This window comes from Chrysemys picta, chromosome 4 (assembly GCF_011386835.1).
Source record: "Chrysemys picta bellii isolate R12L10 chromosome 4, ASM1138683v2, whole genome shotgun sequence".
Lineage (NCBI taxonomy): Eukaryota > Metazoa > Chordata > Testudines > Emydidae > Chrysemys > Chrysemys picta.
The window spans coordinates 3,981,884-3,996,679 of record NC_088794.1 but is presented as its reverse complement, the minus strand read 5'-3'; the positions used below and the strand labels follow the sequence as shown (position 1 = coordinate 3,996,679).

The 14,796-nt window shown below is 59.5% G+C and overlaps 1 protein-coding gene across 1 annotated transcript; it reads left to right on the top strand.

The window, feature by feature from the left end:
• The first annotated feature begins 7,259 nt into the window (after positions 1-7,259).
• Positions 7,260-14,308, top strand: ZNF629 (zinc finger protein 629). The gene is made up of 3 exons (XM_065594153.1): positions 7,260-7,439; positions 10,713-10,814; positions 11,170-14,308. The coding sequence occupies exons 2-3, from the start codon at positions 10,748-10,750 to the stop codon at positions 13,947-13,949; spliced, it is 2,847 nt and encodes a 948-aa protein (XP_065450225.1). The 5' UTR covers positions 7,260-7,439; positions 10,713-10,747; the 3' UTR covers positions 13,950-14,308.
• The last annotated feature ends 488 nt before the right edge of the window (positions 14,309-14,796 follow it).

Here is a 14,796-nt window from a genome sequence, read left to right as displayed (position 1 = left end):
CACCTGCAAACTTTCTTGGTGACGATTTTATGTCAGCTTCCAGGTCATTGATAAAAATGTTACATAGCGTAGGGCCAAGAACCGCTCCCTGAGGGACCCCGCTAGAAACACGCCCGCCCAATGACCATTCCCTGGTTACGGCTACAGTTTGAGATCTATCAGTTAGCCAGTTTTTAACGCAGTTAATGTGGGCCATGGTCACTTTATATAATTCTAGTTTTTAATCAAAATGTCGGGCCGTACCAAGTCAAACGCCTTACAGAAGTCTGTTATGTCAACATGATTACCTTTATCAAGCAAACTTGCCCTGGTCCGGCTTCCGCTTGAGGTTCTCAGTGTAGTGGCAGCGGATGGTGTCTTTCAGGGTCCTTTCCAGCATCGTTCTGGTGGTCGGGGTGACGATGGTGTGGTCCGAGGTCTTCATGCGCGGCACCAGTATTCCCAGCTCATCACAAAAAGGGATATCAAGTTAGTTTGACGGGATCTATTTTCCGTAAACCCACACTGATTGGCATTAATTATAGGACCCTCCTTTCATTTATTATTAATGGATTCCTGTGTCAGCTGCTCCATTATTTTGCCCAGCATCGAGGTCAGACAAACAGGCCTCCAATTCCCCATTTACCCTTTTTAAATATTGGCACAACATTAGCTTTCTTCCAGTCTTCTGGAACTTCCCTGGTGCCCTGCGGCTTATTGAAAATAAACATTTTCCGTCCAGCAACTCCTTGGCCAGTTCTTTTAAAACTCTTGGATGCAAGTTAGCCAGATGTGCTGATTTAAAAATATTGAATTTTAGTGGCTGTTTAGCTGCCTGAAAAAAGCAGGAGAATAGAAATTTGACACCCTGATTTCTAAGGCTTTGAGTCCTCCGAGCAGGGCCGGCTCCAGGCACCAGCTTGTCAAGCAGGTGCTTGGAGCGGCCGCTCCGGAGAGGGGCGGCACGTCCAGGTATTCGGTGGCAATTCGGCGGACAGTCCCTCACTCTGCCTCGGAGCGAAGGACCTCCCGTCGAATTGCCGCTGCAGATCGCGATCGCGGCTTTTTTTTTTTTTGCTGCTTGGGGCGGCCAAAACCCTGGAGCCGGCCCTGCCTCCGAGGAGGCTCCCCCCCACACGCCCTCCCAGGCCAACCTGGCGCAAGTGTTTGAAAAGCTCGGCTAAAAGAAGATATTGATTGTAAATTCTTTTACACGTTGTTTTAATTGGTTACGTGTGTTATAATATTTGGACAGCAGGGCCCCATTGTGGTGTGCACTGCACTGACCCTCCCGCCCCGACCAAAATCAGAGGCCCTGTCACACTGGGTGTGCACTGACCCCATCATTGAGATCGGGGGCCCTGTTGCATCAGGTGCTGTACTGCCCCCCCCGATGGAGGTAAACCCCACTCCCTCCTGCAGCTGGGAGCCAGGACTTCTGGATTCCATCCCTGGCTCTGGGAGGGGAGTGGGGTCTGATGGTTAGAGCAGGGGGGGGCTGGGAGCCAGGACTCCTGGGTTCCATCCCTGGCTCTGGGAGGGGAATGGGGTCTGGTGGGTTAGAGCAGGGGCAGGGCTGGGAGCCAGGACTCCTGGGTTCCATCCCTGGCTCTGGGAGGGGAATGGGGTCTGGTGGGTTAGAGCAGGGGGGACTGGGAGCCAGGACTCCTGGGTTCCATCCCTGGCTCTGGGAGGGGAGTCTGACTATTTCGGAGAGGTACATGGGTTGGGGAGACGTGCTGTGAGGGGCCTGAATGGTTTATGGGGCTGGATGTGGGGGTCAGAAGAGAGAATTAGTTGGGGTCTCAGCAGCCATCAAAAGAATCTCTCGCCTCTCTAGCCGAGTGGCACCTCGTCAGCAGAAATCAGGGCAAGGGAAGAGCCTGGCGAGGGTCCTGTGAGCCTGGGGAGCCGGACGCTGCTCCTCCCCAGGGACGTCAAACTCATCTCCTGAGTCCAGCCTGGGGAGGTGCCCCATTTCTCGGCTCCGGCATCTGGCCACTGGCCCTGGGCTCCTCTTCCTGGCTATCGCTGCCTGCTCTGACCCCGGGGCCGGAGGTCTGCTCTAGCCACTAGGCAGGACTGCCCGAGGCCCGGTCTCTGCCGCCAGCCTGGGCTTGGGCTTCCCCGGTCCTGCTCCCCAGTTCATTTGAGGCACAAGTCCAGGACATCCTTCCTGTGGCTCAGACACCTCCTGGGATGTTATCGGCTGAGGCTGCCTGTACGTAGGAAACAAAACCACCGCGTTTCCGTTCCGCGCAGCCATCTGTGCCCCGCGGATGGGCCTTGTGGCCAGTGCAAGGGTGGAATAAACATGCCGGGCTCATCGGCGGACGGCGGAGCTCAGAGTCTGGCCCCGGCCCCCCTCGCGTCAGTGGGGTCGCTCCGGCTTCATGCCGGCGTCTCCGAGATCAGATCCTGGCCTGGCTCTATTGGCATCAGTGGGATTGCAAATAAAAAAGAGCCTGTGTTGATGCATTTGCATTTCTGCATGGTGCAGGGATGCGGGGGCTGGGAGCCAGGACTCCTGGGTTCGATCCCCGGTTCTGGGAGGGGAGTGGGGTCTAGTGGTTAGAGCAGGGGCCGGCTCCCCGCTTCTGGGACTCACAGGCAGTGATAGGTAACCCCCGTGCACCACACCCCACCCCACCCCGGGGCGAGTTCCTCCTGCCCCGACTCAGCCTCCTCTCAGAGCTGTGGCGAGCGGAGGGTTAAAGGGCCGAGGCATGCTGGGAAATGTAGTCCCTTGGGGGGTAGCGGGACTGCTGCGGGGCTCCCCCCAGCATCATCCATTTCCGCCCCGTGTAACCCCGCTCACCCTCCGCAGCTGGGGCGGGCCAAGCTCCACTCGTCTCCCGGCTCTGGGCTCCGGCCTGCCAACTGGAAGGAGCTGGTTATTAATACAGCTGAGATCGGTGCTGCACACCCCCACCGGGATCGGGGCCCTGCCCACACGCACTGGGTGAGAGCGCCCCCGCCCCCACAGAACTGACACTCTCATCTGACGAAGGAAGAATTCTTATCCCCATTTCACAGCCAGGGAAACTGAGGCCCGGAGAAATTCAGCAGCTTAGTCAGAGCTGGGGTTAGAACCCAGGAGACCTGACTCCCAGCCCACCCTGCTTTAAACTTCCCAGTCCACTTCTCTCCCAGGGCCAGGATCGAACCCAGGAGTCCTGGCTCCCATATCCCCCCCCCCAACCCACTACTCCCCTTCCAGGGCTAGGATTGAACCCAGGAGTCCTGGTCCTTTTCCTATTCCCCCTCTAACCCATTACTCCCCTTCCAGGGCCAGGATCAGGATCGAACCCAGGAGTCCTGGTTCACAGCCACCCCTGCTCTAACCCACTAGATTCCCGTCCCTGAGCTGGGATAGAAGAACCCAGGAGTCCTGATTCACCCCAGGGAATTAGGAGATTGTCATCTCCTTCATGCTGTCCTCTAGGGAGCAGATTATGATCCACCTGCGCAGCAGGGAAACACCCTGGCCCCCTCCTGAGATTTCTTCATCGTCACTGGCACCAGCTGCTCCAGACACGAACCTCTTGCTGACTCGTTCTGAAAAGCAAAGCCCAGGTAACGGGGAGCGAAAGGTCTGTTTAGACTGCGCAGCCCTCAGCACAAGGGGGCCCCTGATCTTGGCCAGAGGCCCTTTGTAATTATGGCCTGTTACAGGAGTGCCTGCCCCCTCCCGGACCTTCCCCCTCTTCCCAGCGCAGGGAATGAGCCCTGGCTGGATCCCTCCCCCATCCCCCTCTCCCAGCAGGTGTCAGGAAGAGGATCCCCATCAAGGACAGGATCCGTGCAGGACGTTCCCTTGAAGACCCCAAGGGGACGTGTCCCAGAATGCAGAGGGAGCAGATCTGTGCAGGCCGTTCCAAGCGGACACTGAGGGGACGTATCCCAGAATCCTGCGGGAAAGGATCTGCACGGGACATTCTTGGGGAGATCCCAAGAAGACGTTTCCCAGAATCCTGAGGGAGCAGCAGCAGATCTGCGTGGGCCGTTCTGGGGATCCAGGAAGACGCACATGACAGCACTCTTAGCATCCATGTCCCGTGATTGTGGGGAATGCCTACTGATGCTCTCAATGCAGCCGAAATTCACCCGTCCCTCCAGCCTCCTCAGCATCAACGATACCTCAGCCACCGGCAGGCCACCCACCACGCAGGGGAACCCCATCTCTGCCCTGACTACGGCTGGGGATTCACCCACTGCTCAGAACTGACAGCGCAACCTATGGTGCCCCAAGGGGGCAAGGGATCCCACTATGGACACCAAGGTGGAGACACCCCTACCCACCTGTGCCACCATTGCCGAAAGGGGTTTATGTGGGCATAGAAATGCGATTCCCATGAAGATTCCAACAATTGTCGACACTTTTGGAATTCTCTCCAAAAGCAAATTCGGTTTCAGGGCAATCAAAGTGTTTCATTTTGACAAAAGTACTGGTAGCGGGACCCCTGAGAAACAGCTCAGGGTGAGATTTTTGGGCAGAGCGCTGGCTGGAAGGAGGCATGGGATTGTGAGCAAAGAAACTGTCTCCTGCTGTTTTGATTCCCCTTAGGGTCAGAGAAACAGGACTTTGTGTCTGCCCTTTGTAAATAAACAGGATTGCATCAAAGAAATACCGGACTGGTATCATCAGTTTCTCCTTCAACTCTGAGAGATAAAGTTCCAGGGGTAACTGATGCCTGCCTGAGCCAATTGCCTTGAGATGGGGGAGCTGTCCTGCTTGTAACCAATGCAGCCACCCTGCCTAGGTCTGCAGAGAGCCTGAGCCCATCGCTCTGAGCATGAACGTCCTTGCGCCTCTCAATCTCCGCCTGCCGACTTTGGCATTCACTATTCCCTTGCTGATCCTTGCAGTGGCTGGAGAGGAAGTGATGCCAGTGGGGACAGGATGGGGGAATAAGCACAGGAAGGAAATCTAGAGTCCTCTGTTTATATCCCTAAGTGGTTGTGGACTCCGGCTCTGGCAGTAGGTTGTTGTCCCCTAGCACATGAGCCGCTCAATGGAGCCATGACACTAGAGGAGTAACGCCACCAACTGAAACAGCTACGAGACTCCAGCTGAGCTAAAGGAGTCACTCCATCATCTGGCAGCGGTAGTAGGCTGTTATCCTCCAGCAGACCAATAAAGGGGTGGCCTCTGCCAGCTGCACTGGAGGCATCAGCTGGGGCAGACCAGACTAGGTAGGGAGGGGCAGTGCCTGGGGTGGAGTTAGTCCCTCCCCCTACTCAGTTCAGAGGGGGATTCGGGGCTGCAGGATGGGGCGGGTGGTGAGCTTGAGCCCAGACAGATGCCCCCGGGCTAGGGGGCAGCACCTGCAGTGCTCAGATCAGAACTGGCTACCAGGGAGCAGGGAAGGCGAGAGATTTCCTCTGAGGCAACAGGGCTCACAGACCTCCCAGCCTGACCCAGGCCCAGACTCCCCGATTCCCAGCAAGACTCCCTGGCCGGTCCCCAGCTTTGGATCATAGAAGATCAGGGTTGGAAGAGACCTCAGGAGGTATCTAGTCCAACCCCCTGCTCAAAGCAGGACCAATCCCCAGCTAAATCATCCCAGCCAGGACTTTGTCAAGCCGGGCCTTAAACACCTCTAAGGAAGGAGATTCCACCATCTCCCTAGGTAACGCATTCCAGTGCTTCACCACCCTCCTAGTGAAATAGTGTTTCCTAATATCCAGCGTAGACCCCCGCACTGCAACTTGAGACCATTGCTCCTTGTTCTGTGATCTGCCACCACTGAGAACAGCCGAGCTCCATCCTCTTTGGAACCCCCCTTCAGGTAGTGGAAAGCAGCTATCAAATCCCCCCTCATTCTTCTCTTCTGGAGACTAAACAATCCCAGTTCCCTCAGCCTCTCCTCATAAGTCATGTGCTCCAGTCCCCTGATCATTTTCGTTGCCCTCCGCTGGACTCTCTCCAATTTGTCCACATCCCTTCTGTAGCGGGGGGACCAAAACCGGACACAGTATCCAGGTGTGGCCTCCCTTCCGATTCTGGGCTGGGGTTTCCGGGGTGTCCTTAGCACTGCAATTCTCTGCTGTGTAACTGGAGATTTCAGAAGCCGGCACCAACGCTCGCCGTTTTTTATCTTCAGTCTCGTGACGCTTGGGGGTGTTTGAATTCAAGCCCCAGGTGGTGCAGCCGGGAGATGCGCTAACAAGCTCAGCCTGCATTTACAGCAGGACGCCTGGGTTCTATCCCTGACTCTGGGCGGGTAGTGGGATCTAGTGGTTAAAGCGGGGGGGGGGGGCTGGGAGCCAGAACTCCTGGGTTCTCTCCCCAGCTCTGTGAGGGGAGTGGGGGCTAGTGGTTAGAACAGGGGAGCTGGGAGCCAGGACTCCTGGGTTCTCTCCCCAGCTCTGTGCGGGGAGTGGGATCTAGTGGTTAGAGCGGGGGGTGGGGGGGCTGGGAGCCAGAACGCCTGGGTTCTCTCCCCAGCTCTGCGAGGGGAGTGGGGTCTAGTGGTTAGAACAGGGGAGCTGGGAGCCAGGACTCCTGGGTTCTCTCCCCAGCTCTGTGAGGGGAGTGCAGCCTAGGGGGGCAATCTAGGAACCAGAACTGTGTACTCCCAAAACAAAAATGTCTACGTATTTCCTTCCCCTACACACCAGGCCAACCCCATTGGTGGCACATGGCATCTGTGTAACTGACAGGAGAATTTTAACCAGAAGAGGAGACAGTCATGGTAGTGGGGGAGCAGGAATTATTTGCTGTGATAGGACACTCTAGACCCCACACCCCTCCCAGAGCCAGGCAGAGAACCCAGGTGTCCTGGCTCCTAGCCCCCCCTGCTCTAACCCAGTAGACCAGTGGTTCTTAAATTTTTGTATTGGTGACCCCTTTCACACAGCAAGCCTATGAGTGCGACCCCCCCCACCTTATAAATTAAACCCATTTTTTAATATTTAACACTATTATAAATGCTGGAGGCAAAGCAGGGTTTGGGGTGGAGGCTGGCAGCTCGTGACCCCCCTGAGGGGTCACAACCCCCAGTTTGAGAAGCCCTGCCTGAGACCCCCCCTCCCCTCCGAGGCTGGGGAGAGAACCCAGGAGTCCTGGCTCCCAGCCCCCCACTGCTCTAACCACCAGTCCCCACTCCCCTGGCAGAGCTAGGGAGAGAACCCAGGAGTCCGGCCCCCCGGCGGAGGCGGAGCTCGAACCCGCGCCCAGCTGTTCCGCGCCGCGGGGCGAAGGACCATAGAGCGTGTTCCTTGCTGGCGCCGGGAGCAGGCGGGAGCGGGAAGTAACGTAACAGGGTGGGTGGGTTGGGGACAGGATACGTAAAGGGACCTTCCTCCGCTCGCCAGCCAGTCACCCTGAGCCCCGGCCCGGCGCCTGCCCACCCCGGGGGGAGCCCGGATGCGAGCCCGGGCCATGGGGGCCGCTGTGCGCACGGGCAGCCGGGGGGCGTAGCGCTCCCCCTCCCCGGGCAGCGCCGGCCGGAGCGGTGAGTGGGGCCCGGGGGGGGCAGCGGGAACAATAGAGGGGGAGCGGGGGGCGGTTCAGAGGGAGACGCCGCTCTAGCCCTCCCCGTGCAAGAGAGAGAACCCAGGAGTCCGGGCTCCCCCCTTAATCCACTCGACCCCACTCAGCTAGGGAAAGAACCCAGGCGTCCGGGCTTCCTACCTCCCTTACTCTAACCCACCAGACCCCATTCCCCTCCCAGTGCAAGAGATAGAAACCTCCCCCCCCCACACACACACTTTAACCCACCAGACCCCATTCCTCTCCCAGTGCAAGAGATAGAACCCCCCCCCCCACACACACACACTTTAACCCATTAGACCCCACTTCCCTTCTGCAGCTGGGGAAAGAACCCAGGAATCCTGGCTCCCAGCCCCCGCCCCAAGCAGTATTAGTGGGGGCTGGGAGCCACCCCTCAGTCCAGCAGGGACCCCCAACCGAGTCAGTGGGGGTCAGGGGTGCTGGTTCTCCCAGAAATGTGCCTGTTCAAACCTTGTCCAGCTCTTCCGTTGCTCCACAGGTAGCCGGGGAGGGATGGGGGGGGGTCATTGCTAATCCCTAGTGAACGAGGGGTTGATCTGCGTTAAAATACAGCCCAGTCACTTCTGTGCCATCACACGGCGTCTAGTGCGGTGGCTGCGAGAGCGAGCGGCGTCCCTGGACGGAGATGCACGGCGGAGGGCGCTGGTTTTCCCTCTCCGTCTGAGGCTGGCGAGACTGGTCCAGGCGCACCTTGTCTAGGGCTTGTGTCAGGGTTCCAGATTGGGGGTGGCTTCGGAGAGGCCCCACAAAATCGCCTGACCAGAAGTCAGGAGTCCTGCGTTCTCTGGGACGGGAGTGGGGTCTAGTGGTTAGAGCAGCGGTGCTTGGAAGCCAGGACTCCTGGGTTCTGTCCCTGGCTCTGGGAGGGGAGTGGGGACTAGTGGTTAGAGCAGGGGGTGCTGAGAGCCAGGACTCCTGGGTTCTGTCCCTGGCTCTGGGAGGGGAGTGGGGACTGAGTCCTGGGAAGCAGTGACTCTGAAAAGACTCGGGGTTCGTAACAGCCACACAACCCAACACGAGCTCCCCGTGATACAAAGGGCTAACTGGACCCTCGGCCATATTAACCAGAGCGTCAATGCTGCTGGCAGTTCTGGGGGCAGGGAGGTGGCCCCACAAAAACTAGGCGAGGGCGGGAGAAAGCCACTGCGAGCGAGAGACTTCCAGAGCTCAGCCAAAGGAAGATGGAGAGGCGACCGGAGACAGTCCTTGCTACTGACGAGCTCCTGAACCTAGCAGAGAAAGGGCTGAAAAAGCCATGGCCGGCAGCTAAAACCCAAACACATTCCCATGTGGAATGAGGCAGCACCTGTTCAAGGCTGTGGGTGATTGTCCATTGGAACAAACCCCTAAGGATTTTCCATCTCTTGAGGCCTTCCCATCTCGACTGGCTGCCTTCTCGGAAGAGGCTTGAACCAAACACAAGTGACTGGGCTCCCTACCAGGGGAAGCGGGTGCAGTTCTCCGGCCTGGGTTATACAGGAAGGCAGACGGATCCTGGGCCCGGCCGTTTAAATAGGATGAAATTCAGGAAGGACCCATGCAAAGGACGAAGCTCAGACAGCAGCAATCCGTGGCCCAAAGCGGGGAATGACGGCCTAGGAGACAGTGCTGCAGAAAAGGACCCGGGGCCAAGAATGGATCACAGACGAAATATGAGTCAACAAGGTGATGCGGTTGCCAAACCCCGCCCCGCGAACGTTGTTCTGGGGGGATGCAGGCGAGAGCCGGGAAGTCATTCTACCTCCGCGCTCAGCGCTGCGAAGGCCTCAGCTGTGTTCAGTTCTGGGCCCCACGTGTTGGAGAAAGAGCCACAAAAAGGAGGGAACGGTCCAGAAAACGGGATTTACGGGGAGAGGTTGAAAAACCGGGGTTGGTTTCGTCTGGAGAAGGGAAGACAGAAAGGGGACCCGAGCACAGTTTTCGAGCACATAAAAGAGGGTTACAAAAAGCAGGGTGATCGATTCTTCTCCTTATCTGCTGCAGACAGGACAAGAAGCAATGGGCTTCAATTGCAGTCACCACGTGTCCTAGGGGGCTAATGGGTTAGAGCAGGGGGGGCTGGGAGCCAGGACTCCTGGGTTCTATGTTGAGCTCTGGAAGAAAAGTGGGGTCTTATATAGTGCAGCACCATGTGTGCTAGGGCCCGATCTCTATCCGGGTTTGTGCAGCACCTGACACGACAGGGGCCCCTGATCTCAGTCAGGGTCTGTCCAGCTCCCAGCAGAATGGTGGTCCTGTAATTTTAAATCATAATAGTAATTAAAAGAGTCCACAGGCTGTTAGGTGGCTTTAAAGTTGCTGAAAACACAGCAGGGGGTGGGGAAGGTGTTGTCGGGTTTTTAAAGGGATAAAAACCAAACGCGTGGTCCAGGTTTCCTGAGTTGAGGAGTGAAAGCGAAGCAGCTAAATCCAGTTTCAAGGAAGTCAGGACCGGATCCTGGTGCAAATCCGGAGCGACCCCAGTGCAGTCACGGCTGGGTTCTGATCTCAGGGACCCTGTCCCTAAACTGGGTGAGCTGGGCTTGCAACCAGGGATTTCGGAGCCCGAAATCTCAACTCTGCCACTGACTCATCGTGTGCCCCCGGGCACATGACTTCATCCTTCCAATTCCGCTCCCAGTGTATCAGGCAGGGCTAAGAATACCTACCTCACAGGGCTGTTGGGAGGATTAATTAGCTAATGGCTCTAATTGCTTTGAAGGTTAAAAAAAAAACCCAAAATCCTGCATGGAAACTGACAAGGGCTGTAAATTTCGTCTGAATAACCCAGGCCGGGAGGTCAGGTTCCTGGGGCTCCGGAATCAGGCGTCGGATCTCGGGGACCCCTGTGTAAATCTGGAGCAACCCCCACTGACACCTGTGGGGACAGGGATCTGGGAGGGGAGGGGAGTGGGGGCTAGTGGTTAGAGCAGGGGGGGGCTGGGAGCCAGGACTCCTGGGTTCTCTCCCCAACTCTGGGAGGGGAGTGGGGTCTAGTGGTTAGAGCAGGGGGGGCTGGGAGCCAGGACTCTTGGGTTCTCTCCCCAACTCTGGGAGGGGAGTGGAGTCTAGTGGTTAGAGCAGGGGGGGCTGGGAGCCAGGACTCCTGGGTTCTCTCCCCAACTCTGGGAGGGGAGTGGGGGCTAGTGGGTTAGAGCAGGGGGGGCTGGGAGCCAGGACTCCTGGGTTCTCTCCTCCCTGTGCAATTATCTGTTTTTCTTTTCTCCGTGTGCAGATTACTCCGATTCTTCCCCCGCTGTGACCTCCCGGATGGAGAGAGGGGAAGAGCCGAGCGTCCCGGATCTCCAGGGCTCCGAGGAAAGGGTGATCTCAGGAGGTACCCACACGCATGAGGAGTGGGAGAGACCGGCTTGGAGACTGTCCAGGAATCAACTGAGGCTGGGCTCCTTGGGTCTCTGGGAGGGGAGTGGGGTCTAATGGTTAAAGCAGGGGGCGGGGCTGGGAGCCAGGACTCCTGGGTTCTATATCTGGTCCTGTAGCGAGGGTGCAACCTTTACTGCTCTAACCCACTAGTCCCCACTCCCCTCCCAGAGCTGGGGAGAGAACCCAGGAATCCTGGCTCCCAGCCCCCCCAGCTCTAACCCACTAGACCCCACTCCCCTCCCAGAGCTGGGATAGAATCCAGGAGTCCTGACACATTCTTATCATCTTTCTCTCCTCCTTTCCCCCAGCGGAGTGGACGTCGCCGGAGGACAAACCTCCCCAGGACCCCAAGGTCGCCGGCCCCAAGTGGCCGTGGGAGAACCTTTCCTGGACCCAGGCGGGCCGCCCGCCCCGCCTTGAGCCCCCGTCCTCCTCCGCCCGGCCCCCTGCCCCGCCGCAGCGCAAGGGCGAGCGCCCCTACATCTGCAACGAGTGCGGGAAGAGCTTCACCCAGTGGTCCAAGCTGGTGCGGCACCAGCGCATCCACACGGGCGAGCGGCCCAACACTTGCACCGAGTGCGGGAAGAGCTTCACCCAGAGCTCCCACCTCGTCCAGCACCAGCGCACCCACACCGGCGAGAAGCCCTACCGCTGCTCCGAGTGCGGCAAGAGCTTCAGCTGGAGCTCCAACCTCATCCAGCACCAGCGCACCCACACCGGCGAGAAGCCCTACCAGTGCGGGGAGTGCGGCAAGGCCTTCAGCCAGAGCACCAACCTCATCAAGCACCAGCGCTCCCACACCGGCGAGAAGCCCTACCAGTGCGGCGACTGCAAGAAGAGCTTCTACCGCAGCTCCGACCTCATCCAGCACCAGATCACCCACACCGGCGAGCGGCCCTTCAAGTGCGCCCAGTGCGGCAAAGGCTTCACCCAGAGCGCCAACCTGGTCAAGCACCAGAAGATCCACGCCGGGGAGAAACCCTTCCGGTGCACCGAGTGCGGGAAGACGTTCATCCAGAGCTCGGAGCTCATCCAGCACCAGCGCACCCACACCGGCGAGAAGCCCTACGAATGCTTGCAGTGCGGGAAGAGCTTCGGGCACAGCGCCACGCTGGTCAAGCACCAGCGGCTGCACATGGGGGTGGAGCCCTACAAGTGCCCCACCTGCCACAAGACCTTCGGGCTCAGTTCGGCCCTGGCCCGCCACCAGCGCTGCCACACCGAGGAGCGGCCCTACGCCTGCGCCGAGTGCGGCCAGAGCTTTAGCCTCAGCTCCAACCTCACCCTGCACATGCGGATCCACCGGGGCGAGAAGCCCTACCGGTGCGGGGAGTGCGGGAAGAGCTTCGGCATGAGCTCCACCCTGATCCGGCACCAGCGGATCCACACCGGCGAGAAGCCCTACCAGTGCGCCGAGTGCGGGAAGAGCTTCGTCCGCAGCTCCCACCTCATCCAGCACCGCCGCACCCACACCGGCGAGAAGCCCTACCGCTGCTCCGAGTGCGGCAAGGCCTTCAGCCAGAGCTCCAACCTCATCACCCACGAGCGCATCCACATGGAGGAGCGGCCCCACGTGTGCCACGAATGCGGCCAGCGCTTCGCCGAGGAGGAGGCCCTGCGGCGGCACCAGGAGGAAGGGCATAGCGGCGGGGCGGGAGGCAGGGGGCTCGGGGAGAGCCGGGAGACTTGCATCTGCAACGATTGTGGGAAAAGTTTTGGAGATAGCTCAGTGTTGGCCAAGCACCAGGAGATCCATTCATCTTGCATCTGCGATGATTGCGGGGAAAGCTTTGGCGATAGCTCCGCGCTGGCCAAGCACCAGATAACCCATGTGTCTTGCATCTGTAACGACTGCGGGGAAAGTTTTGGAGATAGCTCAGCGTTGGCCAAGCACCAGGAGATCCATTCATCTTGCATCTGCGATGATTGTGGGGAAAGCTTTGGAGATAGCGCCGCGCTGGCCAAGCACCAGATAACCCATGTGTCTTGCATCTGTAACGACTGCGGGGAAAGTTTTGGAGATAGCTCCGCGTTGGCCAAGCATCAGGAGATCCATTCATCTTCCATCTGCGATGATTGCGGGGAAAGCTTTGGAGATAGCTCCGCGCTGGCCAAGCACCAGGAGATCCATGCCCCGTGCATCTGCCCGGAATGCGGGCAGAGCTGTAAGGACAGCGCGGCCCTGACCCGGCACCAGATCACTCACATGCGTGAAAAGCTTTACAAGTGCCCTGACTGTGGGCAAAGCTTTGGCGACATCTCTGCCCTCACCCAGCACCAGAGGAACCACATCAGGGAAAAGCTGAGGTGCCCCGACTGCGGGCAGGGGCTCGGGGCGAGCTCGGCGCCAGGGGCCCACCAGAGAGGCTGCACCCCAGCCAAGCCCTTCCACGAGTGCTCGGCGGCCGGTGCCCACGAAAGAAGCCACGCCGAGGGGGAGCCCGTCCGTGACAGCTCAGAGCTTGGTGTCCACGAAAAAGGCCACCCCAGGGCGGAACCGTCCCACGCAGCTCCGGGCATCCACCAAAGAGGCCGGCCCGCGGCAGATCCCTCCCCCGCCGGCTCAGCCACTGGCGGCCGCCCCGGCTCGGGTGAAATGGCCAGCCTCATCCGGCGCCCGGCCACCGAACCCTACAAGTGCCACGACTGCGGCCAGAGCTTTGCCGAGGGCTTGGGTCTCTCCCGCCACCTGGCCTCCCACCCCAAGCCCTTCCGGTGCCCGGAGTGTGGGCGCGGCTTCCCAGACGCGGCAGCCCTGGCCCAGCACCGAGAGGTCCACGCTGGAGGGGAGCCGGCCGGGCCTGGGGAGAAAAGCCGCAAGAGCTGTGCCGAGATCTCCGCCATCCTCTTGCGCCAGGGGAACCACGTGGCCGGGCGTGGCCCACGGAGGCACGCGGCAGACAACTCCCTTCCTCCCGGCGGCTCGGCCCCGGCTCGGCCCCGCCTCCAGCCATCAGGCCGCGGCCCGGCCACGGCCGCCCGCCGCGATGGGGGGATGTCTCTGGCGCGCCCGGAATGTGGCAAAGGCTCCCAGGGGGGCTCTGTGCTCCTCCAACACCTCCAGAACCACGTGGGGGACAGGGTGTGAGGCCCCCAAGGGCACCTGGCCAGTTCATAGCTCAAGACTGGGCTGGGGGTTGGGGGAGGGAAGGGGGCCTGCTGGAACCTGGGTCGTGGGATGGGCGTGAAGGTTTGAGGGCCCTGGGGCAGGAGGCTGGGGGCGAGGAAGGGGAGGTTGGTGGATGTGGGGGTGGCTGGTCTGGGGATCTGGTTTGGCAATGGGAGAGGTTGCCCTGGGATCTAGGGGATCTGGTTTTGTGGGGATTGTGCCGGAATCTGGGGGAGCCTGGGTTTGCAAGGTGTTCTGCTGGGATTGGGGGGGCTGGTTTTGTGGAGGATCGTGCTGGGATCTGGGGGGCTGATTTTGCAGGGGATCGTGCTGGGATTTGGGGGGTTGCTTTTGCAGGGGGTGGGGATGGGATTGGTATGGGGGACTGGTTTTGCAGGGGGTGCGGACGGGATCTGGGGGGCTGGTTTTGCGGGAGGTCATGCTGGGATCTGGGGGGTTGGTTTTGCAGGGGGTGGGGATGGGATGGGGGGCTGGTTTTGTAGGGGATCGTGCTGGGATCTGGGGGGGTTGGTTTTGCAGGGGGTGGGGATGGGATCTGGGGGGCTGGTTTTGTGGGGGGTTGTACTGGGATGGGGGGCTGGTTTTTCAGGGGGTCGTGCTGGGATCTGGGGTGTTGCTTTTGCAGAGGGTGGGGATGGGTTGGGGGGCTGGTTTTGCAGGGAGTCGTGCTGGGATCTGGGGGGCTGGTTTTGCAGGGTGTCGTGCTGGGATCTGAGGGGTTGGTTTTGCAGGGGGTGGGGATGGGATGGGGGGCTGGTTTTGTGGGGGTTTGTGCTGGGATCTGGGGGGGATTGGTTTTGCTGGG

Bases quoted from the DNA above. Each gene is read 5' to 3' on its own strand.
- ZNF629 (XM_065594153.1), top strand. From the start codon at position 10,748: ATGGAGAGAGGGGAAGAGCCGAGCGTCCCGGATCTCCAGGGCTCCGAG. The intron at 10,815-11,169 runs GTACCCACACGC...CCTTTCCCCCAG, and splicing joins GGAAAGGGTGATCTCAGGAG to CGGAGTGGACGTCGCCGGAG.